Source organism: Cheilinus undulatus, linkage group 16 (genome assembly GCF_018320785.1).
Source record: "Cheilinus undulatus linkage group 16, ASM1832078v1, whole genome shotgun sequence".
NCBI lineage: Eukaryota > Metazoa > Chordata > Actinopteri > Labriformes > Labridae > Cheilinus > Cheilinus undulatus.
The window spans coordinates 4,359,693-4,385,787 of NC_054880.1; the positions used below are offsets into that span (position 1 = coordinate 4,359,693).

The 26,095-nt window shown below is 38.5% G+C and overlaps 2 protein-coding genes across 2 annotated transcripts; both read left to right on the forward strand.

The window, feature by feature from the left end:
• The first annotated feature begins 3,238 nt into the window (after nucleotides 1-3,238).
• LOC121523839 (zinc finger and SCAN domain-containing protein 2-like) lies at nucleotides 3,239-12,714 on the forward strand. Its single transcript, XM_041808895.1, has 2 exons — nucleotides 3,239-3,697; nucleotides 10,871-12,714. Exons 1-2 carry the CDS (start codon nucleotides 3,505-3,507, stop codon nucleotides 11,977-11,979), a joined length of 1,302 nt encoding a protein of 433 aa, XP_041664829.1. The 5' UTR covers nucleotides 3,239-3,504; the 3' UTR covers nucleotides 11,980-12,714.
• Nucleotides 12,715-14,691: 1,977 nt separating this feature from the next.
• On the forward strand, nucleotides 14,692-25,802 carry LOC121523803 (zinc finger protein 502-like). Its single transcript, XM_041808855.1, has 2 exons — nucleotides 14,692-15,154; nucleotides 24,186-25,802. The coding sequence occupies exons 1-2, from the start codon at nucleotides 14,962-14,964 to the stop codon at nucleotides 25,511-25,513; spliced, it is 1,521 nt and encodes a 506-aa protein (XP_041664789.1). The 5' UTR covers nucleotides 14,692-14,961; the 3' UTR covers nucleotides 25,514-25,802.
• Nucleotides 25,803-26,095: the final 293 nt, after the last annotated feature.

A 26,095-nucleotide genomic window follows, 5' to 3' on the forward strand; every position in this document is an offset into this window, starting at 1 on the left:
TCTGCCTGTGCACCGACTCTCTGCTTGTTTTTATCTGTTATCCATGCTGACTTTGAGTGAAGTCCTGATGGTCGACATCTCCACGTTCAGGGTCAGGCATCATGGCAGAAACATGTCCAAAGGTCGGTGAGGTCAACACCAACCTTAAAACTCCAAACCATCCCCAGCATGTTCCTGTGAAGATCCGCTCCAACAACCAGAGTTAGCTTTTCGGACCGGTTTACACGAGATCCACTAAAGTCTTGTTCCCCTTTAGTCCAGGAAATGTGGCAAATCCAGAGTCAAACCCAGACCAGATCCTGCCCAAACTGTGGTGGTTCCTGGAGCGTGTCATTGGAAGCAAATAGTGGAAGCGCTGGGAGAATTTCCAAACATCTGATCTGCAAATGTTAGGAAAATCACTTCTATATCAGATCTACTAAAACCATTCAGCGTCGTCCTACATCTACATCATCAATACCTGCTGAAAATACTTTAAGTGTACAGGAGTCACCCTAGTGCACCTTGCACAACTTCAACTCCAAAAAAGTTGGGGCACTGTGTAAAATGTAAACAGAAGTCAATGATTGTCAGATCTTATAAACCCATATTTGATTTACAGTAGAAAAGAAACAACATGTTAGACATTAAACTGAGACATTTTACTGTTTGTGAAAAATATTACCTCATTTTTTAATTTGATCACATCAACACATCTCAAAAAAGTAGGGACAGGGCAGCAAAAGGCTGGAAGAGTAAGTGGTACTAATGAAAACAGCTGGAGGAGCATTATGCAACTACTTTAGTTAATTACCAACAGGTCAGTCACATAACTGGGTATAAAAGGAGCGTTTTAGAGAGACAGAGTCTATCAGAAGTAAAGATGGGCAGAGGTTCACCAATCAGAGAAAAACTGAGTCTAAAAACTGTGGAATAATTTCAGAAAAATGTTCTTCAAAGTAAAATAGTGAAGACCTTGAATCTCCCCCCACTTACAATCCAAGGCACAAGGCTGAAGGGGCCCTCAGGGGCCCTCAGGGGCCACTGCATTAAAAACAGACATGATTCTGTAGTGAAATCACTGCATGGGCTCAGGAACATTCCAGAAATCATCGTCTGTCAACACAGTTGGCTGTGCCATCCACCAATGACAGTTAAAGCTGGATCATGGAGAGAAGAAGAACAGGATCCAGAACCACCGTGGTCCGTCTTCTCTGGACCAAAGCTCATTTAACATGGACTGAGGAAACATGGAAAACTGTTCTGTGGTCAGAGGAAACCTTGGACACCGTGTCCTTTGGACTACAGAGGAGAGGGAGCATCCAGCTTGTTCTCCTGGCTCAGGTCTAAAGCCTGCATCTCTGATGGTATGGGGCTGCATTAGTGCCTATGGCGTGGGCAGCTCTAACATCTGGAAAGGAACTATCAATGCTGGACAGCAGAGAGAGCTTTTAGAGACACATATGCTCCCATCCAGACAACGTCTCTGTCAGGACCATGCTAAACCACAGACCACATCCATCACAACAGCATGGCTTCACAGGAGAAGAGTCCGGGTCCTGAACTGGTCTGCCTGCAGTCCAGACCTTTCACCAATAGAAAACATCTGGAGCAAACAAGACCCAGGACTGTTGAGCAGCTAGAATCCTACATCAGACAAGAATGGGACAACATTCCTCTCCCATCAGCTGGTCTCTTCACTTCCCAGGTGTCTACAGACTGTTGTTAAAGGAAAGGAGATGCTACAAGTGGTAAAAATGGCCTTGTCCCCACTCTTTTGAGATGTGTTGCTGCCCTCAAAGGGGCCTGGCCAGGGACTACAGATGGAAATTAGCTAGCAAGCTAGATCTGGGACAAAGCATCTTTTCTCTTTTTGAGACTAATGCAATTTTGTACATTGTCCCTGACACAAATAAACTTAATAAACTAAAGTAAACTAAAGTTTCTGATGTAAACGCTCTCCTACCTGGTCAGTCGTGTCCCAGCATCCTCTCAGCTCTGAATCAGCTGAGTGGAAAAGTCTGAGGACAGCCAGGAGACTTTGTGTGTGTGCTCAGCACCGGCTATGACATCTTATCCTGATAATCCCCAAAGAGGATTGGCTGCCATTGGCTGGAAGGTAATAGATTAGATATAATAGGATCAGAGTAATGTCACTATAAGCAACAGTGAACGACACAAACGGCAGAGACAGAGAGCATATGAGACGGAGAAATCAAAGGTCCTAGATGTGGTTTCACATCACATCATTACTATATTCCCTCTGGAGCGCTCTGGGTCGACCCTGAGGTCCTTCACAGGCAAACATCCAAAGGAAGTCGCCCAGATGACTCCTGATCTGGCTGTTTTCCATGACAAGGAGACCCATCATTGTCCTAAGCTAAGGATGTCTGACTCCCACCACTAAATGTGAGCGCCTACTGCAGGAACATCTGCAGGATTTCAGGACCCCGTAAACAGATCTCACATGGGGCCTCAGCCAGCCCTGAGATATTATTATAAACAATCCTTCACTACACAGATGACAAATTAAAACCTTTAGACTAAGGTCATAAAACCTTTAAGTTAAATGTATAGAGTCATTATTGTTGCAGAACTCAAAAGCACGTAAATATTGAAGACCCTCTATGGGTGTCCCTGTCTAAGACAGACATGATCAAATGTCCTCAAGAGTGTCCCCTTTGAAGATAAACATAATTAAGTGCCCTCAATGGGTGTCCCTATGGAAGATAAACATGATAAAGTGCCCTTTATGGGTGTCCCAAATGGAAATTAAACATGATAAATTGCCCTCTATGGGTGTCCATATGGAAGATATACATGGTAAAGTGCAATTTATGGGTGTCCTGTTGGAAGATAAACATGATAACGTGCCCTCTATGGGTGTCCCTATGGAAGATGAACATGATAAAGTGCACTCTATGGGTGTCCCTTTTTGAAACTTGGTATGATAAATTGCTGTCTGGGTTGGACAATTTATGACAGAATTCATAGATAGACAGACAGATAGATAGATAGATAGATAGATAGATAGATAGATAGATAGACAGATGCCTATCTTACCACAAATGGAGGAAAACTTTGTGACCGCTGGATCCCTATTAGTGGGGATGCTGAACATCCACACTATTTTTTATATTGCCTCCTGGCCCTCGAGCATCCTGAGTTCACCACTGCCCTAACACAGGGGGCGGTGTTGCACCTTAGCGCTGTACCCCACCCGCAATGAAACGTAGAAGAAAATCCGGAAATAGTTGTATTTCAGGGTGGTAACGTTCTATGTCATCCTGCCTCGAAAATAGACCTCCAGACTGAACTAAAAAAGCCTTTTTACTCGGATTAACTTGTCATCGTAAACTGAAGACGTTAACTGGATTGTCTCTGTGCTGTTCTCTTTGTTTAAACTGCTCAACGTCTGAAGTGAAGACTGTCGTCATTCGAAGCTAACTCGGCTAGCGTTAGCTCTAGTTGGAGCAAACAGAAGAGCTTTAACGGACTGAAATAAACTTTGAAGATTTATTAAACATGTCTACCGTCCAAATTCTGAGATGTTTAGTGAACCAGAGGCTGACTGCTGCTGCTGAAGAGGTTTTTGAGATGTTTGAAAGAACGATAGCAGACTACGAGGAGAAACTGAGACGATCCAGAGAGGAGAACCATCGACAACAGAAACTACTGAGTGCTGTTTACAACCCTGAAATCCACCTGGACACAGCAGGTTAGTCCACTTTATTATTATTACAGTTTAAATCCACCTAGACACAGCAGGTTAGTCCACTTTATTATTATTACAGTTTAAATCCACCTGGACACAGCAGGTTAGTCCACTTTATTATTATTACAGTTTAAATCCACCTAGACACAGCAGGTTAGTCCACTTTATTATTATTACAGTTTAAATCCACCTGGACACAGCAGGTTAGTCCACTTTATTATTATTACAGTTTAAATCCACCTGGACACAGCAGGTTAGTCCACTTTATTATTATTACAGTTTAAATCCACCTAGACACAGCAGGTTAGTCCACTTTATTATTATTACAGTTTAAATCCACCTGGACACAGCAGGTTAGTCCACTTTACTATTATTACAGTTTAAATCCACCTAGACACAGCAGGTTAGTCCACTTTATTATTATTACAGTTTAAATCCACCTAGACACAGCAGGTTAGTCCACTTTATTATTATTACAGTTTAAATCCACCTGGACACAGCAGGTTAGTCCACTTTATTATTATTACAGTTTAAATCCACCTGGACACAGCAGGTTAGTCCACTTTATTATTATTACAGTTTAAATCCACCTAGACACAGCAGGTTAGTCCACTTTATTATTATTACAGTTTAAATCCACCTGGACACAGCAGGTTAGTCCACTTTATTATTATTACAGTTTAAATCCACCTGGACACAGCAGGTTAGTCCACTTTATTATTATTACAGTTTAAATCCACCTAGACACAGCAGGTTAGTCCACTTTATTTTTCTGAAACAGTTTAAATCCACCTAGACACAGCAGGTTAGTCCACTTTATTTTTCTGAAACAGTTTAAATCCTCCTCCCTTCTCTTCTTTCTTGGATTCTTTGTAATGGATGACTGTTTTCTTACTCATCCTCATAGGTCAGGCTGATGAGTCTTTGACCATAATAAACCTGTCCCTAAAATATGAAACAGATGTTGACATGGGGTTGATAATGTCTGAACCGCCCCACTTTGTCGGGCCTCCCTCTGACCTTGGACATACTTTCTCAGGCCATAAGACACCTCCTCTTCTACCTTTGATGTTACCCAGGCATAGCTGGTCAAACACTGCTACCATGTGGAGGTGGGCGGTTCCTCACATACTAAATACCTGAATGTTGAACTGATACTCTTTTAGAAATGCTTGTTAACATTTCTGTGATTTAGTGGAAATTCTGTTCTTTATTCTTCTACATATTTATGTGAGTACTCCCACATATTTATACATCTATATACACTCACCAGCCACTTTATGAGGCACAGTTTCCTAGTACCATGTTGGACCCACTTTTGCCTTCAGAACTGCCTTAAATCTTGGTGGCATAGTTTCAACAGGTGTTGGACACATTCCTCTGAGAATTTTGCCCATGATATCATGATATTACCACACTCCAAAGGTGCTCTACTAGACTGAGATCTGGCAGCTGTGGAAGCTGTTGGAGTACCGTGAACTGTGTCATGTTCAAGAAACCAGTTTGAGATGGTTTGAGCTCTGTGACATGGTGCATTATCCTGCTGGAACTATCCGTTAGAAGATGGTACACTGTGGTCATAAAGAGATGGACATGGTCAGCAACAATACTCAGGTAGGCTGTGGGGTTTAAACAAGGCTAAGTTGGTACCAAGGGGCCAAAGAGTGCCAAGAAAATCTCACCATTGCACCATCACCAGCCTGAACCGTTGATAAAAAACAGGATGGATCCATGGTTTCATGTTGTTTATGCCAGATTCTGACCCTACCATGTGAATGTCGCAGCTGAAATCCAGACTAATCACACCAGGCAACGTTTTTCTGATCTTCAGTCGCCCAGTACTGGTGAGCCGTGTGATTTATAGCCTCAGTTTCCTATTCTTAGCTGACAGGAGTGGTACCCTGTGTGTTCTTCTTCTGCTGTAGCCTGTCTGCTTCAAGGTTTCACGTGTTGTGTGTTCAGAGATGTATTCTGCAGACCTTGGTTGTAACAAACGGTTATCTGAGTTCCTGTTGCCTTTCTATCATCTCAAACCAGTCTGCCAGGTCACCTCTGACACCAACAAGGCATTTTTAGCCACACAGGTACAGAAAAATTTTGGTTCAGTACTTACCTTAGTTTTGAAGGCACAGTTCAGTACATTTTCAGTTCGAAAATTAGAGCAACAAATTTTATTTAATTAAATGTATTAAATTAAATAGGCTGAATAAATTACATTTAAATTTTGAATAATGCTGCAACCTCATTCCAAAAGGTCTTTAATGAATAAAAATATAATTAAATAGATACATTTTTGAATTACTAGGTTATTTTAATTGATATATAGAAACATTTATACCCATTCTTTAAACTAGGGATGGGCGTTTGGAAGAAACCTGCCAACTCGAGCATCGTTAATGTTAACGATCAATTAACTGATTAATCGTTATGTATGTATGAAAACATACATACATGGGCATATGTATAGCAGTGTTTCCGCTAGAATTTTTTTGTCCTCAGTCAAAATGACCGGCAGTCCTCGAGAATTCCTGTCATTTAGAACAACTATCAGACATTTGCTTTAATATTAATTTGCTGCAAAAACGCATAAATCTGATGTTCTGTGGTAAATTGATACATACAAGTCTGCACTAAACAGGAGAGAGGACACATTTTTATTTCCAGACCTGACCCAAAACCGAGACAGTAGAAACCAAGCCGACAGTAAACCTGAGTAATTATTACCCTGTTATTACAGACTGGTAGACAGGTACACATGATTAAAACCCTAGAAATGACTGCACACAGACTTTCTCTTATTCTTCTTTGTGTAAGTGGTTTCAAAATGAAAGCTGCGAGCTTTTTCTGACACACGCAGTCAGTCACACAACACACGCCCACGTTAAACTCATCAACAACAACAGTTAGCTTCACATAACCACTGTTAGCCTGTTAGCACATTGGCCGCTATCATAACTTTGCAGCTTACAACAGCCAAATACCATCCTCCAACGACAGCAACGAAGCATCCAAACATAACTCCCCAGTGCTCTGTTAACTGGACACTGCATTAGGACTCTACATTTCAGATGAAAAATGAGTCTTACCATCAGCTGCTAATATCAGTCCTCATGATGATATCACTGTAACCTCTGCTAAAGCTGGAAATCCAACCATCCTGGTTTATCTGGACTAGTCCCGAAAAGACAAACGCTCCACAGCAGATCCGGTCCAGTCCTCCTCTCGTTAACGGCTTATCCAAGACTACTTCTGCTAATTAGCCAGGACATCCCGAGCCTTAACAGCCAGCTACGTACAAGGAGGAGAGATGGAGCCTTCGTTATCAGCTCCAGCGGTCCATGTCGTTCTGCATGATGTGGTTCTGTGTTGACTACAGTCCAACTGTATCTGAGGATTGGTCATAGGTAGTTTATCGAAGTCCACTAATCTGCTCGGCGTAGGCCTCTCTCTCTGCTGCTGCATCAGTGTTTATGACGATAAGCTATAGTTCCCTTTGTTTCAGCCTCTTCATTACTTGCAGCAATGACATAAAATCCCTCCATACCGATGATGATATTAAGCCTTTGGTTAACTGGGAAAACTTCACTTAGATTAAAATTCTGCTTTCCGAGAATGCTCTGGTCAGACTTTTCCAGCACAGTCCCAGCAGTACTGCGCATGCTCAGAGAGAAGGCTTGGGTTTTACCTCATCGTGCATACATAATTAGCCATGTGCTTGCCGTCTGAGGAGATAAACAACCCCAGCACTGCAGGACAGTAAATGTAGTAAGATCAGGCTACTTTTAGTTTATATTAACGCATTCTTGCAACATATCTTCTAGGTTACGCAGAATATAATCTGCAAGCATTCAGTATTTACTTATCTGGTCAGTGGCATGTTTTCTGCCAGACATTTTGACTGGTTATATTTTTATCTGCCGGACTTCTGCCCTTTTTACCAGCAAATGCCAGCTAACGGAAACTTATATATACATGTTATATATATATATATATATATATATATATTAAAAAAAATATATATATATATGTGTGTGTGTGTGTATGTATATAACATTTCCCTATATAACAAAAACTGGTAACTAATGAGTGTGTTTCTCAATGATTCTCTAAACTGAAATAGTCCCACACCACACGTCGCTTCGCTCTCTTAATTATTCATTACGGCAAATTGATTACTTCTTCTGTTTGCCCTCTCCTTAAGTTAAATCGCCCCCGATGGGTAAGATGTCTCATTGCTTTTGTTAAAACCCACTCACAATGTCATGACGGTAGATATTGTTGTGCAGTGCAGAGTAAGATGTGTTTAGTCACTTTATTAAATACCAACATCAGATCGACTAAATTCCTCGTGATCTACCAAATTCTTAACGACCAATTAATCGATCATCGATTAATTTTTCCCATCCCTACTTTAAACACTAAAATTTCCCAGCCATCTTGAATGCATCATACAACTATGCGTTAGCTTATTAAGTATGCCAATTAGCATCTATCCTGCTGATTTCAACATGGACTTCAGCTCTTGATTACTTTTTTAATCAATGGGACCTACTACAAAGTTTAAGAGAACTTTTCACAGCCCGTCTAGGAGGATAAAGAGGTTAGAGCCATGAAATCTGAGGATAACTTTACCTATGACACAACTGCAGACATGAAGGAATCTCCTCTCCCCCTCCCCCGAGGCTGACAGTTGAAGGTACGTGTTTAAAAATAGTTTGATTCACAGAGACAGAGCGCCAGTGTTATAATGAAAAGATGTTAAATCATTGGAAATTCATAACTGGCTGGTGAGACATTTTGTTGTTCCTCCTCGTTAAAGTGGGGGTGTTATGCCTTTTTTCAAGGCTTTCCACCATCTATCTGATACCCACGTAGTAGCTTCACATGGAAAAAACCCTTATTTTAACCTCCGTCTGAAACGCTTCGTTTTCGCTGCTGTCTCTTTAACGCCCCCCCCACTCCACGGACCTGCTTTCCTCCGATTGGCCGATTTTCTGGAGGCTGGCTGGCAGCAGGACTCAATGTTTTGTGCCCGCCCCTTCCAATGTGGCTAATGTTGCTATGCTAATACTTGTAAACTTTGAATGAAACGGTCCGACTGAGTAAAATATGGCAAATTTATAGATATTTTGTGGGGGCGGTCTGTTCCGCCTTGCTGGCAGCACGGACGAACCACGAACCAGTCAGGAGATCCTTTTGCGATGACCTCATCAGTTCGCTCCATCGAAATCTCGTCTTGGGAGAATCTCGGAGAGATTTTCAATGAACCGTTTTCAGCAGTTTACACTCTAATTCCAAGATTTCTGCCACATACGTTTATGTTGGGGTTTGAAAATTTGCATATGTGGAGTATGGACACCCAACATTGTGACTTTATATTTATGTTTTAAAAACTGGAAAAGTTTAATACCCCCTCTTTAAAGTGACGTTCTTGTTTGAGTGGAGCCTTTCAATGCTCTGATTGGTCCGCTGGACGACGTGATGTCAGCGACACAGCAGCTGAATAATGTCAGTGTTACTCTTGTTGTCTTTGTCCTCTGTTGTATTTTACTGGGAAACAAAAAGTTCCTAACCAGGACACTTTAATCTGGGAATATTCAGGCTGTTGCTTTCATTGCTGTGGTTGTGTGGTTGCCAGGACAGTGTGACAGTGAGTTGTTCTGTGGTTTTCTGTCTGTATGTGAGCTTTGATCGACATGTTTTTGTTCGGCACACATCAACCGTACCGAGAGGCCCGTACCGAATTAGTATGGTACGAATACACATACCTTTACACCCCTAGTTCATGACCTCAGTTTCAAGCACACTTGGGTTATGGAGCTGGACCAGTGTTAACTTTGGCAACTCTTTTTAATTTTAGTCCATGTTCTAGTCTTTAAATGAAATGTCTTTTAGTTTTAGTCACATTTTAGTCATTTCTACCCTTTAAGTTTTAGTCTAGTTTTAGTCCATAAAAGTCCTCACATTTTAGTCTCTACTTTTAGTCCAAGCATTTATTCTCTTGCCTAAATCTGGTACCAAATCATGCTGATGTGTTCTATACACTGCCAAACCTGAGGTCCCTGCTTTCTACAGCTGAGAGGCAGAATAGATACAGATGTGTTGTTTTAGGCAGATTTACCCACAGTGGAGAAATATCACAGATTTTGAATGTCTGACGAAAACTACATTACATTTTAGTCTAGTTTTAGTCATCTTGACAGAAATTAAATGTAGTTTTTGTCAGTTTTAGTCATCTTGACAAAAATTAAATGTAGTTTTTGTCAGTTTTAGTCATCTTGACAAAAATTAAACTTAGTTTTTCTCAGTTTTAGTCATCACAGATCTATTTTTTTTAGTCTTAGTCTTGTTTTTGTCATGGAAAAAAGGCTGTGAACCAACATTTTTAGTCATAGTTTTAGTCGACGAAATTAACACTGAGCAGTACAATGATCCTGAACACACCAGCAAGTCCACCTCTGAATGGACTTAAAGCTAAATAAAGGTTCTGGAGTAGTCTAGTCAAAGTCTGGACTTGTATCTGACTGAGATGCTGTAGCTGTTCATGCTGGAAACCCCTCCAATGTGGCTGAATTTAACTATTCTGCACAGAAGAGTGGGACAACATTCCTCCACAGTGATGAGAGACTCACTGACACTGAGCGTTTTTGCGGATGGATCGGCCAGTTCTTAGGTTTAGGGGGCGATAACTTAGGTAGGTTTGGATGGATTTTTTTCCCTTAATAAGTGAAATCATCATTTAAGAACAGACTTTTGAACTTACTCAGGTTATCTTTGTTTAATGTTAACATGTTTTTGATGATCTGAAATATTTAAGTGCTGTTAGAGACTTGTTTAGGGCTACCTTGTTGGAAAACTCAGGAGGATACATAGCTGGGCAGGAACTGTCAACAGGTGTGCAGGATGAACCTTCAAAATAAGAGCGTAGCTCAAATGTGAAGGTGTAGATCTATGTTTTGACTTTTCCTCGATCGAATTGGATTATTGATCAGCTGTTGATTGTCAGTGTACACTGATAGATGGTTACATCCCCAATCAAAAGTTTGCATAATTTTCTCCTTCTTAGTTTTTTTCAAAGACATATGATATTAGTAAATTTTAGTAAATTTTAACCTTATAGATGACACCAAAATCAGTGATGATAGCAAATTGATGGTTTTCTTATTTTTTTCACAGAGGTTGAACAGCTGATGGTGAGAAAAGAAGAGGTTCTCCCTGAGCAGCAGGAGAGGAGCTCTAGTCTGATCCAGGAGATTACCGAGCCTCCACTCATTAAAGAGGAACAGGAAGACTTATGGAGAGGTCAGGACAGGGAGCAGCTTCAACAAGCAGAGGAGGAAGATAACCTGTTCACTCCTATCTCTGTGAAGAGTGAAGAAGAGGACGAAGAGGAACCTCAGTCCTCACAGAGTTGTCAAACTCAACCAGAAGAGAGCAGAGACACTGGGCTTCTTAAAACAGATGCTGGTGGAGAGGAGTGTGGAGAATCTGAAGCAGACAGAGACTTTATTCCAGACTGGTATTTTCTGCCAACTACTCCTGACAAGCCTTCACACCTTTTCAGACCTGACACTTACCAAAGTGGTGACTGGGGGGAGAGTGATGAGCCTCAGGAAGGACTAAACCCTCTGCAGAACAAAGGTGTAGCAGTAAATATTCCTGTGACATTTAACACTTTAAACACATCAGTTAGTTCCTCTGAATGTTCCCCAAATATTGGACAAAAGAAACAAAAGAGGAAGGAGAAAGGAGAGAAACCGTACAGTTGCTCAGTTTGTGGTAAAAGTTACCCAGGTAAGAATAATCTAAAAGAACACATGTTACGTCATGCAGCAGAGAAACCTTTTAGCTGCTCAGTTTGTAACAGAAGTTTTATCAAGAAAACAGAACTGGTGACTCATATGAGATCCCACACAGGAGAAAAACCTTACCAATGCTCAGTTTGTGGTAAAAGATTTACTCAGAGTGGATCTCTGACAACTCACTTTGTCATACACTCAGGAGTAAAACCGTTTAGTTGTTCTGTTTGTGGTAAAAGTTTTTCTCAACGGGGAGGTCTGAAGCAACACTCAGCTGTCCACACAACGGAGAAACTATTCAGCTGCTCATTTTGTGAGAACACTTTTCAGTCCAGAGCAGATTTTGTTAAACACATGAGGGCCCACGCAGTAGAGAAACCATTCAGCTGCTCAGTTTGTGGTAAAGGTTTCTATCAGTACTGCAATATGAAACAACATGAGGTTATGCACATCAGAGAAAGCGTACAGTTGGAGGGTTTGTCATAGCGAGTTCTCTCTGCTGTTGTTTTTCATGAACATAAATGTGTTGTTAGGAGCAGCCAAACATGAATGTCACCTGTAGAGCAGGCCAAGCCCAACCTGACTTTTTCCTGTAATAATTCATCTGGGTTTTTTTGGGCTCTTGTTTGTTTAACTAATTTCTCTTGATGTGTTAAACTCTTCATGTTATGTGATCAAACAATTTAAGTCTTCAAAGGCGGAGGTGGGGACTCGAGCTTTAGACTCTGACTTGAGTCAGACCTGATATTTGACTTGGACTCACACCTTACAGACCCCAGACTTGACTTGGACTTAAGGTTTGGGGCTTGTTCGTAGTTTTATTTCTGGTGCATTATGATAAGCTGAATGTCATTTCCTCCTTTCTCTCAGTACGCGGTCTGTCACAGGATGTCACGGTTGAAATGAAGGAGCGCTCAGATAGAGAAACTCAACCGTCTTAGAAAATGAAGAATAAGAAGTCACTCTCTGCTATAACTTTTCATTTAAAGTTGGTTAAAAAAGGATGCTGATGATTTCTTCTCATCAGTTTTCTAGGCTCTGTTGTTCAGTTAACAGATCAATAAGTGTCTGCTTATTCAGATCACAAGTGTCCAGTGTTGCTAGTCTTAGTCGTAGTTTCAGTTATTTGGGCTGTCTGCATTAATGCATTAGCCCTCAGGCCCTCCTTTAAAATAATCACACTCTCCCTCTTTAAGCCCTTTTAGGACATTGGATGTATTTAAAAGTATTAAAAATGAATGAAAAAACTTTTTAAAATTTTTAGTCCTTAACTCCAGTCCTCATCATGTATAAAAAATGTAAATTCATTTTCATAATTTTAACTTTCCACCAGACTCTGACATCCATAGAAAACAGCCAAAGTAGTTTTAGTTTAAATAATTCCACTGGCCTACAGTCACTGATATATCCCATCAGTTCAAACAAGGTCATTATCTCCCACAATGCCTCTCTGCAAACATTGAAAAATGGCCAAATTTGGCAGGATTTTTTTTGGTGTTCAAATATTTTTACCTCTGAATGACTGAATTACAGAGGAATGAACAGGATTTCTTATCTCTGTATTGCAGTGGCAGTAGAATAAAAATAAAAAAATAACAATAAAAATAAAAATCTGGGGTTTTAATCGTAGTCAAGGAGGCCTAAAAGGGCTTTAGGAGGGAGAGTGTGAGTTTAGTAGAAAATTCTGTCAACACAGTCAAAAATTCATAAAAAATGGACATCTTTGGCAATTTTCATGCTGTGATGATGATATTTGACAAAGTAAGAGCAAAAATACAATCACAAAGCCCTAAAAGGCTCTAGGAGGGCCTGGGGGTTAACCAAAAGTGTTTTTAATTTCCTTTAATGACGTCAAGCTCCTTTTTATTAATGAGATGCTTTAACCAAAATGGGAAGAATATCAGTAAATGTTTGTTGCTAAAGTGCTGAAACCAGTGGGAGAAACATGAGAGACAAGTTAAGGTTACTGACACTGGTTTAGGTTGATTTAAGCCATTGTTCTTATTTATTTATCCAAACATATAAGAGACTTGGACTGACTAGTGTCAAACTCTGACCAAAAGATGTCTTACACATTTTTACTCACATGCTATGTTTGTTGGAGATGCTGATTTCAAGTTTCACTTTGACATTTTAATTTTGTGGTTTGTTGCTTTCATGAATTATTTTTGTGGTACTACAATAAAAGTTTTTAAATCTGTGTATTGGTTTTTCTTTATCTGTTTTTCATCATCGTCAACTTAACATAAAATAGAAAGTGAGGTTATTTCAGTCACTGAGGATTAGATTGTTGTTGATGTTATGACATCTTAACAGAATTTTCCAAGGATCATACAAGAAAGAGACCAGAAACATTCAGGATGCCTAGAATGAGGTTGGAAAAGAATTCAGAGCTATCTTAAAAGATGAGCTCGGTCCAAAATGCAGTCAGTAATAAGAATGAAAGAAGAAGCAGAGGAGGATGTAGAAGCTGGCCAAGCAAACAAATGGAGGGAAGCTGGGAAAAGGCCAACCCTGAGATGGGCTGAAGGACCTGTAACAACACTCCCTACATCTACAGATAGAACTAACCGACTACTAACAGTAGCACTAATGATAACATGACATAATGACATTTGTTTTATTTTTTCATCGGACTTCATACATTATATTTTCAATCATTCATTTTCATTTGATTTGCTTTGATTTATTTATTCTATTTATTCTATATGTCTTTTTTAGTTGGTGTATATTTTATATTCTATATTATTTCAATTTATAAGATATTCCTTTATTAGTCCATCAAGAGGGAATCACAAATTTTATTTTACTTTATTTAATTTGATGTTTTTAATTCACTTTTTTACTCTTTATTATTTTACTTTTTATGTAATTTCATTTAATTTATTTCGTTTTATTTTTCAGTTTTATAATTTGACTTTATGTTATTATTTCGTTTGTTTTATTTATTGTATTTGATTCATTTTATTCTATTTAATGTTTATTCTACTACAATTTTACTTAATTATTTTACTCAACTATTTTGTTTGATTTGACCCATTTTTTTCGTGTTATTTTTTTCATGTATTTTTAAAATCTCATTCATTATGTAGTATTTATCAATCACAGTGCAGTGTCTCGGTCCGCACTCATGGGGGCGGTGTTGCACCTTAAAGATGGTCTTCAACCAAAATTAATCCTGTAGAAGAAATACCGGAAGCGGTTATATTTGTCAATGCTAACATGCTATCTCCTCTCTCCTCTTAAATATCCAACCATAATGACTGAGAAACTCTTTTTATTTGCACTAACTCTTCATCGTTAATTCACTAAACTCCAGTAGATCGCCTTATTTCCGTTGGTTTTCTTTAAAATAGCTCAACATTTCAAGTGAAACCTGACCTAATACGCTAAAGCGCTAGCATTAGCGAACAACGAAGCTTTAACGGACTGTTTCTGACATAAAAGTTTCACTGGGATTTATTAAACATGTCTACCGTCCAAATTCTGAGATGTTTAGTGAACCAGAGGCTGACTGCTGCTGCTGAAGAGGTTTTTGAAATGTTTGAAAGAACGATAGCAGACTACGAGGAGAAACTGAGACGATCCAGAGAGGAGAACCATCGACAACAGAAACTACTGAGTGCTGTTTACAACCCTGAAATCCACCTGGACACAGCAGGTTAGTCCACTTTATTATTATTACAGTTTAAATCCACCTGGACACAGCAGGTTAGTCCACTTTATTATTATTACAGTTTAAATCCACCTAGACACAGCAGGTTAGTCCACTTTATTATTATTACAGTTTAAATCCACCTGGACACAGCAGGTTAGTCCACTTTATTATTATTACAGTTTAAATCCACCTAGACACAGCAGGTTAGTCCACTTTATTATTATTACAGTTTAAATCCACCTGGACACAGCAGGTTAGTCCACTTTACTATTATTACAGTTTAAATCCACCTAGACACAGCAGGTTAGTCCACTTTATTATTATTACAGTTTAAATCCACCTGGACACAGCAGGTTAGTCCACTTTACTATTATTACAGTTTAAATCCACCTGGACACAGCAGGTTAGTCCACTTTATTATTATTACAGTTTAAATCCACCTGGACACAGCAGGTTAGTCCACTTTACTATTATTACAGTTTAAATCCACCTGGACGCAGCAGGTTAGTCCACTTTACTATTATTACAGTTTAAATCCACCTGGACACAGCAGGTTAGTCCACTTTACTATTATTACAGTTTAAATCCACCTAGACACAGCAGGTTAGTCCACTTTATTATTATTACAGTTTAAATCCACCTAGACACAGCAGGTTAGTCCACTTTATTGTTATTACAGTTTAAATCCACCTAGACACAGCAGGTTAGTCCACTTTATTATTATTACAGTTTAAATCCACCTAGACACAGCAGGTTAGTCCACTTTATTATTATTACAGTTTAAATCCACCTAGACACAGCAGGTTAGTCCACTTTATTATTATTACAGTTTAAATCCACCTAGACACAGCAGGTTAGTCCACTTTATTATTATTACAGTTTAAATCCACCTAGACACAGCAGGTTAGTCCACTTTATTATTATTACAGTTTAAATCCACCTAGACACAGCAGGTTAGTCCACTTTATTATTATTACAGTTTAAATCCACCTAGACACAGCAGGTTAGTCCACTTTATTATTATTACAGTTTAAATCCACCTGGACACAGCAGGTTAGTCCACTTTATTATTATTACAGTTTAAATCCACCTAGACACAGCAGGTTAGTCCACTTTATTATTATTACAGTTTAAATCCACCTAGACACAGCAGGTTAGTCCACTTTATTATTATTACAGTTTAAATCCACCTAGACACAGCAGGTTAGTCCACTTTACTATTATTACAGTTTAAATCCACCTGGACACAGCAGGTTAGTCCACTTTACTATTATTACAGTTTAAATCCACCTAGACACAGCAGGTTAGTCCACTTTACTATTATTACAGTTTAAATCCACCTGGACACAGCAGGTTAGTCCACTTTATTATTAGTTTAAATCCACCTGGACACAGCAGGTTAGTCCACTTTATTATTATTACAGTTTAAATCCACCTGGACACAGCAGGTTAGTCCACTTTACTATTATTACAGTTTAAATCCACCTGGACACAGCAGGTTAGTCCACTTTATTATTATTACAGTTTAAATCCACCTGGACACAGCAGGTTAGTCCACTTTACTATTATTACAGTTTAAATCCACCTGGACACAGCAGGTTAGTCCACTTTATTATTATTACAGTTTAAATCCACCTAGACACAGCAGGTTAGTCCACTTTACTATTATTACAGTTTAAATCCACCTGGACACAGCAGGTTAGTCCACTTTATTATTATTACAGTTTAAATCCACCTGGACACAGCAGGTTAGTCCACTTTACTATTATTACAGTTTAAATCCACCTGGACACAGCAGGTTAGTCCACTTTATTATTATTACAGTTTAAATCCACCTGGACACAGCAGGTTAGTCCACTTTATTATTATTACAGTTTAAATCCACCTGGACACAGCAGGTTAGTCCACTTTACTATTATTACAGTTTAAATCCACCTAGACACAGCAGGTTAGTCCACTTTACTATTATTACAGTTTAAATCCACCTGGACACAGCAGGTTAGTCCACTTTATTATTATTACAGTTTAAATCCACCTGGACACAGCAGGTTAGTCCACTTTATTATTATTACAGTTTAAATCCACCTGGACACAGCAGGTTAGTCCACTTTATTATTATTACAGTTTAAATCCACCTGGACACAGCAGGTTAGTCCACTTTATTATTATTACAGTTTAAATCCACCTGGACACAGCAGGTTAGTCCACTTTATTATTATTACAGTTTAAATCCACCTAGACACAGCAGGTTAGTCCACTTTACTATTATTGCAGTTTAAATCCACCTAGACACAGCAGGTTAGTCCACTTTATTATTATTGCAGTTTAAATCCACCTAGACACAGCAGGTTAGTCCACTTTATTATTATTACAGTTTAAATCCACCTAGACACAGCAGGTTAGTCCACTTTATTATTATTACAGTTTAAATCCACCTGGACACAGCAGGTTAGTCCACTTTATTATTATTACAGTTTAAATCCACCTGGACACAGCAGGTTAGTCCACTTTACTATTATTACAGTTTAAATCCACCTGGACACAGCAGGTTAGTCCACTTTATTATTATTACAGTTTAAATCCACCTGGACACAGCAGGTTAGTCCACTTTACTATTATTACAGTTTAAATCCACCTGGACACAGCAGGTTAGTCCACTTTATTATTATTACAGTTTAAATCCACCTGGACACAGCAGGTTAGTCCACTTTATTATTATTACAGTTTAAATCCACCTGGACACAGCAGGTTAGTCCACTTTATTATTATTACAGTTTAAATCCACCTAGACACAGCAGGTTAGTCCACTTTATTATTATTACAGTTTAAATCCACCTGGACACAGCAGGTTAGTCCACTATTATTACAGTTTAAATCCACCTGGACACAGCAGGTTAGTCCACTTTATTATTATTACAGTTTAAATCCACCTGGACACAGCAGGTTAGTCCACTTTACTATTATTACAGTTTAAATCCACCTGGACGCAGCAGGTTAGTCCACTTTACTATTATTACAGTTTAAATCCACCTGGACGCAGCAGGTTAGTCCACTTTACTATTATTACAGTTTAAATCCACCTGGACGCAGCAGGTTAGTCCACTTTACTATTATTACAGTTTAAATCCACCTGGACGCAGCAGGTTAGTCCACTTTATTATTATTACAGTTTAAATCCACCTGGACGCAGCAGGTTAGTCCACTTTACTATTATTACAGTTTAAATCCACCTGGACGCAGCAGGTTAGTCCACTTTACTATTATTACAGTTTAAATCCACCTGGACGCAGCAGGTTAGTCCACTTTACTATTATTACAGTTTAAATCCACCTGGACGCAGCAGGTTAGTCCACTTTACTATTATTACAGTTTAAATCCACCTGGACGCAGCAGGTTAGTCCACTTTACTATTATTACAGTTTAAATCCACCTAGACACAGCAGGTTAGTCCACTTTACTATAATTACAGTTTAAATCCACCTAGACACAGCAGGTTAGTCCACTTTACTATTATTACAGTTTAAATCCACCTAGACACAGCAGGTTAGTCCACTTTATTATTATTGCAGTTTAAATCCACCTAGACACAGCAGGTTAGTCCACTTTATTATTATTGCAGTTTAAATCCACCTAGACACAGCAGGTTAGTCCACTTTATTATTATTACAGTTTAAATCCACCTAGACACAGCAGGTTAGTCCACTTTATTATTATTACAGTTTAAATCCACCTGGACACAGCAGGTTAGTCCACTTTATTATTATTACAGTTTAAATCCACCTGGACACAGCAGGTTAGTCCACTTTACTATTATTACAGTTTAAATCCACCTGGACACAGCAGGTTAGTCCACTTTATTATTATTACAGTTTAAATCCACCTGGACACAGCAGGTTAGTCCACTTTATTATTATTACAGTTTAAATCCACCTGGACACAGCAGGTTAGTCCACTTTATTATTATTACAGTTTAAATCCACCTAGACACAGCAGGTTAGTCCACTTTATTATTATTACAGTTTAAATCCACCTGGACACAGCAGGTTAGTCCACTTTACTATTATTACAGTTTAAATCCACCTGGACACAGCAGGTTAGTCCACTTTATTATTATTACAGTTTAAATCCACCTGGACACAGCAGGTTAGTCCACTTTACTATTATTACAGTTTAAATCCACCTGGACACAGCAGGTTAGTCCACTTTATTATTATTACAGTTTAAATCCACCTCGACACAGCAGGTTAGTCCACTTTATTATTATTACAGTTTAAATCCACCTGGACACAGCAGGTTAGTCCACTTTATTATTATTACAGTTTAAATCCACCTGGACACAGCAGGTTAGTCCACTTTATTATTATTACAGTTTAAATCCACCTGGACACAGCAGGTTAGTCCACTTTACTATTATTACAGTTTAAATCCACCTGGACACAGCAGGTTAGTCCACTTTATTATTATTACAGTTTAAATCCACCTGGACACAGCAGGTTAGTCCACTTTACTATTATTACAGTTTAAATCCACCTAGACACAGCAGGTTAGTCCACTTTACTATTATTACAGTTTAAATCCACCTGGACACAGCAGGTTAGTCCACTTTACTATTATTACAGTTTAAATCCACCTGGACGCAGCAGGTTAGTCCACTTTACTATTATTACAGTTTAAATCCACCTGGACGCAGCAGGTTAGTCCACTTTACTATTATTACAGTTTAAATCCACCTAAACACAGCAGGTTAGTCCACTTTATTATTATTACAGTTTAAATCCACCTGGACACAGCAGGTTAGTCCACTTTATTATTATTACAGTTTAAATCCACCTGGACACAGCAGGTTAGTCCACTTTATTATTATTACAGTTTAAATCCACCTGGACACAGCAGGTTAGTCCACTTTATTATTATTACAGTTTAAATCCACCTAGACACAGCAGGTTAGTCCACTTTATTATAATTACAGTTTAAATCCACCTAGACACAGCAGGTTAGTCCACTTTATTATTATTACAGTTTAAATCCACCTGGACACAGCAGGTTCGTCCACTTTATTATAATTACAGTTTAAATCCACCTGGACACAGCAGGTTAGTCCACTTTATTATTATTACAGTTTAAATCCACCTGGACACAGCAGGTTCGTCCACTTTATTATTATTACAGTTTAAATCCGCCTAGACACAGCAGGTTAGTCCACTTTATTATAATTACAGTTTAAATCCACCTAGACACAGCAGGTTAGTCCACTTTACTATTATTACAGTTTAAATCCACCTGGACACAGCAGGTTCGTCCACTTTATTATTATTACAGTTTAAATCCGCCTAGACACAGCAGGTTAGTCCACTTTACTATTATTACAGTTTAAATCCACCTAGACACAGCAGGTTAGTCCACTTTATTATAATTACAGTTTAAATCCACCTGGACACAGCAGGTTAGTCCACTTTATTATTATTACAGTTTAAATCCACCTAGACACAGCAGGTTAGTCCACTTTATTATTATTACAGTTTAAATCCACCTAGACACAGCAGGTTAGTCCACTTTATTATAATTACAGTTTAAATCCACCTGGACACAGCAGGTTAGTCCACTTTATTATTATTACAGTTTAAATCCGCCTAGACACAGCAGGTTCGTCCACTTTATTATTATTACAGTTTAAATCCGCCTAGACACAGCAGGTTAGTCCACTTTACTATTATTACAGTTTAAATCCACCTGGACACAGCAGGTTAGTCCACTTTATTATTATTACAGTTTAAATCCACGTAGACACAGCAGGTTAGTCCACTTTATTATAATTACAGTTTAAATCCACCTGGACACAGCAGGTTAGTCCACTTTACTATTATTACAGTTTAAATCCACCTAGACACAGCAGGTTAGTCCACTTTATTATTATTACAGTTTAAATCCACGTAGACACAGCAGGTTAGTCCACTTTATTATTATTACAGTTTAAATCCACCTGGACACAGCAGGTTAGTCCACTTTATTATTATTACAGTTTAAATCCACCTGGACACAGCAGGTTAGTCCACTTTATTATTATTACAGTTTAAATCCACCTAGACACAGCAGGTTAGTCCACTTTATTATTATTACAGTTTAAATCCACCTGGACACAGCAGGTTAGTCCACTTTATTATTATTACAGTTTAAATCCACCTGGACACAGCAGGTTAGTCCACTTTATTATTATTACAGTTTAAATCCACCTGGACACAGCAGGTTAGTCCACTTTATTATTATTACAGTTTAAATCCACCTGGACACAGCAGGTTAGTCCACTTTATTATTATTACAGTTTAAATCCACCTGGACACAGCAGGTTAGTCCACTTTATTATTATTACAGTTTAAATCCACCTGGACACAGCAGGTTAGTCCACTTTATTATTATTACAGTTTAAATCCACCTGGACACAGCAGGTTAGTCCACTTTATTATTATTACAGTTTAAATCCACCTGGACACAGCAGGTTAGTCCACTTTACTATTATTACAGTTTAAATCCACCTGGACACAGCAGGTTAGTCCACTTTATTATTATTACAGTTTAAATCCACCTGGACACAGCAGGTTAGTCCACTTTACTATTATTACAGTTTAAATCCACCTGGACACAGCAGGTTAGTCCACTTTATTATTATTACAGTTTAAATCCACCTGGACACAGCAGGTTAGTCCACTTTATTATAATTACAGTTTAAATCCACGTAGACACAGCAGGTTAGTCCACTTTATTATTATTACAGTTTAAATCCACCTAGACACAGCAGGTTAGTCCACTTTATTATTATTACAGTTTAAATCCACCTGGACACAGCAGGTTAGTCCACTTTATTATTATTACAGTTTAAATCCACCTAGACACAGCAGGTTAGTCCACTTTATTATAATTACAGTTTAAATCCATTTCCAAAACCTTTATTTTGTAGTTTTTTAGCCAGTCAGAGGTGGACCTGCTGGTATGTTTCGGGTCGTTGTCCTGCTGTATACACACAAGAGCTCCTGATCTTGAGGTCATGAACTGATGGCCGGACGTTGGCCTTCAGGATTTTCTGGTAGACAGCAGAATTCATGGTTCCATCAATCACAGCACGTGGTCCAGGTCCTGACGCAGTAAAGCAGCCCCAGACCATCACACTGCCACCACCATGTTTGACTGTTGGCATGATGTTCTTTTTATCAAATGCTGTTTATTTTTACTCCTGATGTAACGGGACACACACCTTCCAGAAAGTTCTACTTTTGTCTGAAGGTTCACCACTGTTCCCAGTTTTCCCCATTTGTGGATAATGGCTCTGACCGTGGTTCTCTGGAGTCCCAAAGCCTTGGAAATGTCTTTGGAACCTTTTCCAGACTGATAGATTCCCGTCACTTTGGTTCTCATTTGTTCTTGAATGTCTTTGGATGGTGCCATGATGTGTTTCTTTCTGAGATCTTGTAGCTACTTCACTTTGTCTGACAGCTTCTATTTAAGGGATTTCTTCATTCAACAGATCTGGAGGTAATCAGGCCATGGAGTGGCCAGTGAGACTGAACTCAGCTTTCCAAGAACTGTTGTTAATCACAGTTAACTCATGATTTAACAAGGGGGGCGATTACTTTTTCACACAGGGACAAATAGGTTTGTGTTTTTCCCCCTTAATAAATAAAATTATGATTTAGAAACTGCTTTTTCTGTTTATATTTACTGTAAGGCTGGGCAATTAATCGAGATGTAGATTAAATCTCAATGTGGCCTTCTGCAATTTTCACATCGCAGAGGGTGAAATATTTCTTTGACCATAAATGTGTTTTGAAATACCAGTTTAATTCTTTTTTTTTTTTTTACACATAATGCAAACATTCAAGTGCTAATATTTTCTATAATAATTGACAAAAGTTTCTACTTTCCTTGTTTTTGTACGTTTTTGTCTTCTTCAAAATAAGAAATCCATAAAATCATCACTCCCTTCATTACAATTCATATCAAATTTGCAATATAGGACAAAATAATTGCAATAAGGTGAAATTTTAGGTGTTTTTGTTTTTACGGAAATTTTTAACATTAATTTTTAAATTTAAGAAGTTGATTTTTTTTTTTTGTTGTTGGGGGGTTGCTTTAATTTTTTTAAAAGTATTTTTTGAACATTGAGAAATTTATTTGAAATTTTTGGGGAATTGGATTTGGTGGGGTTTTTTTTTGGATGGTGGGTCAGGTTTTAAATTTTTAGTTATTTGTCTTAGAATTTTTGACATTTATTTATAGATTTGGGGAGATGTGATATAAATTTCTGGGGGGAATTAGCCTTTAGATAATTCTCATGAAAATTTGAGAAATTTATTTGTAAATTTTTAAGAAGTTGATTCGATTTTTTTTGCTTTCATTGTTTAAGTATTTTTAAGAAAATGTGAGGAATTTATTAGAATTTTTGTGGAATTTGATGTGATTTTTTTGGGTGGTGGGGCAGGTTTTTAATTTTTAATTATTTTCTTAGAATTTTTGAACATTTGTTTGTAGATTTTGGGAGATCTGATATAAATTTAATGGGTAAATAGCTTTGAGTGTTAAATTGCAATCGCAATGTTGGGTGAAAAAGTCGCAGTTAGATTATTTTCCCAAATCGTTCAGCTCTGATTTGTTGTATTGTATTTGTGTTTTGTATCTGAAACATTTATATGTGATCAATAGATTAATTCTGTTTCCTTGTTATTTGCAGCTTTTCTAGCTGTGATGTTGGACAGTATCACACTCTGGGTTGTGATGTTGAATACTGCTGTGATCATGTTTAACACTCCCTATAATGTTATATTGTTTGATTAAAGGCATCAAAAGATGAAGTGAATGGTGTATTGGTTGGATGAGTGACCGTGTTAACTGGTGACTGTTGGCTGAAGAAGTCTGTGGTTGTTTAGTTTTCTATTTAAAATATATGTTGTTTGTTATTTTGGCATTTTTAATGACAACAAAATGATTCATGCTGATAGGAAATGTAGACTTTTGATGAATTTGTTTGTTCCATCTCTGTCTGCAGATGTTGAACAGCTGATGGTGAGAAAAGAAGAGGTTCTCCCTGAGCAGCAGGAGAGGAGCTCTAGTCTGAACCAGGAGATTACTGAGCCTCCACTCATTAAAGAGGAACAGGAGGAACTGTGCATCAGTCAGGACAGAGGGCAGCTTTGTGGAGCAGAAGAAGATGAGATCAATGTGTTCACATTCACTCCTGCCTCTGTGAAGAGTGAAGAAGAGGATGGAGAGGAACCTCAGTCCACACATTCATATCACACCGACACAGAAGAGAGCAGAGACACAGAGAATGTGAAAACAGGAGTCAGTGGAGAGGACCGTGGAGGATCTGAAGCAGACAGGGGCTTTATTCCAGACTATTATTTACTGCCAGCTCCTCCTAACAAGACTTCACACCTTTTCAGACCTGATGCTTACCAAAGTGGTGATTGGGGGGAGAGTGATGAGCCTCAAGAGGGTTTAAACCCTTGGCAGAACAAAGACATTGCTGTGCATGCTGTGATATTCAACACTGAAAACACATCAGTTAGCTCCTCTGGATGTGCCCCACAAAAGAAACAACAACAGGAGGAGAAAGGAGAGAAACCATTTGGTTGCTCCGTTTGTGGCAAAAGTTACCCAAGCAAGAATAACCTAAAACAGCACATGTCACGTCATGCAACAGAGAAACCATTCAGCTGCTCAATCTGTGACAGAAGTTTCATCACAAAGGCAGAGATGGTGAACCACATGAGGTCACACACAGGAGAAAAACCTTTCCAATGTGTTTTTTGTGGTAAACATTTTCTGCATAAATATTATCTTTCGAGACATATGAGGATTCACTCAATGGAGAAACCATTCAACTGCACAGAGTGTGGTAAAAGTTTTCGCTCTAAATCGAATCTTTCTGATCACATGAGAATTCATGCAGGAGATAAACCGTACGGCTGCTCTGTGTGTGGTAAAATATTCAGACGAAATCGTACTCTTACAGACCATATGAGAATTCACACAGGAGAGAAACCCTACAGCTGCAGTGTCTGCGGTAAAAGATTTATCCAAAAAAGTGCTTTTACAGGTCACATGAGAGTTCACACAGGAGAGAAACCCTTCAGCTGCAATGTTTGTGAGTTAAGATTTACTCATCAGTTTCAGTTGAGAATTCACAAATGTGCTGGCAGGAAGGCTTCAGAGCCTCTTCAGCCCCAAACAGAGGACAACAGACAGGCAGAAACACACGGGGATGAGGGAGGGGACTGGAGAGGATCCGAACCTGACAGGAACTCTGATCCGGAGAGGAATTCACAACTGGAGACTGAGGTTAAGGCTGAAGCTACTGATGAGAATCACTGAGGCCCTCAGGTTGGGTTTTATTTTTAAACTCAGGGAATTTATGAATGTCCCTCATCGATATGAGATGTTAAACTGTTAAAAGATTGTGGTTATACATCCAGCTGGAATTTCCTCTCAAAGAAACATCAGAGCTCACACAGAGAGAAATGATGTTCGCATGAAATACTGTGTTAATGCTGAAGGTTTAGAGCACAGGTGTCAAACTCAAGGCCCGGGGGCCAAATCTGGCCCATGGAACAGTTAAATCCGGCCCTAAAGATGATCTGATATTTCTAACTGTCCCATCAGTCTGAGGTCTGCAGATTTCCTCAAGTACAAAAATGTGAACTTATCCTGATGGTTTAAGATATCCTTGTTAAGTCACAAAATCTTAAAAAATAAGGAGTAAAAATATCTAGATAAGCCAGGAATGTGGGGAAAAGAAATTAATTTGTGTTTTGATTTCACATTTTCAATTTAGCATCTCACAGTTAGGACTCAAACTTAGGATTTTGACTTTTAGTTTCATACTTTGAGCATTTCAGCTCATAATTTTGACTTCTTACATAATATTTTGAGCTTTAAGATTCATAATTCTACATT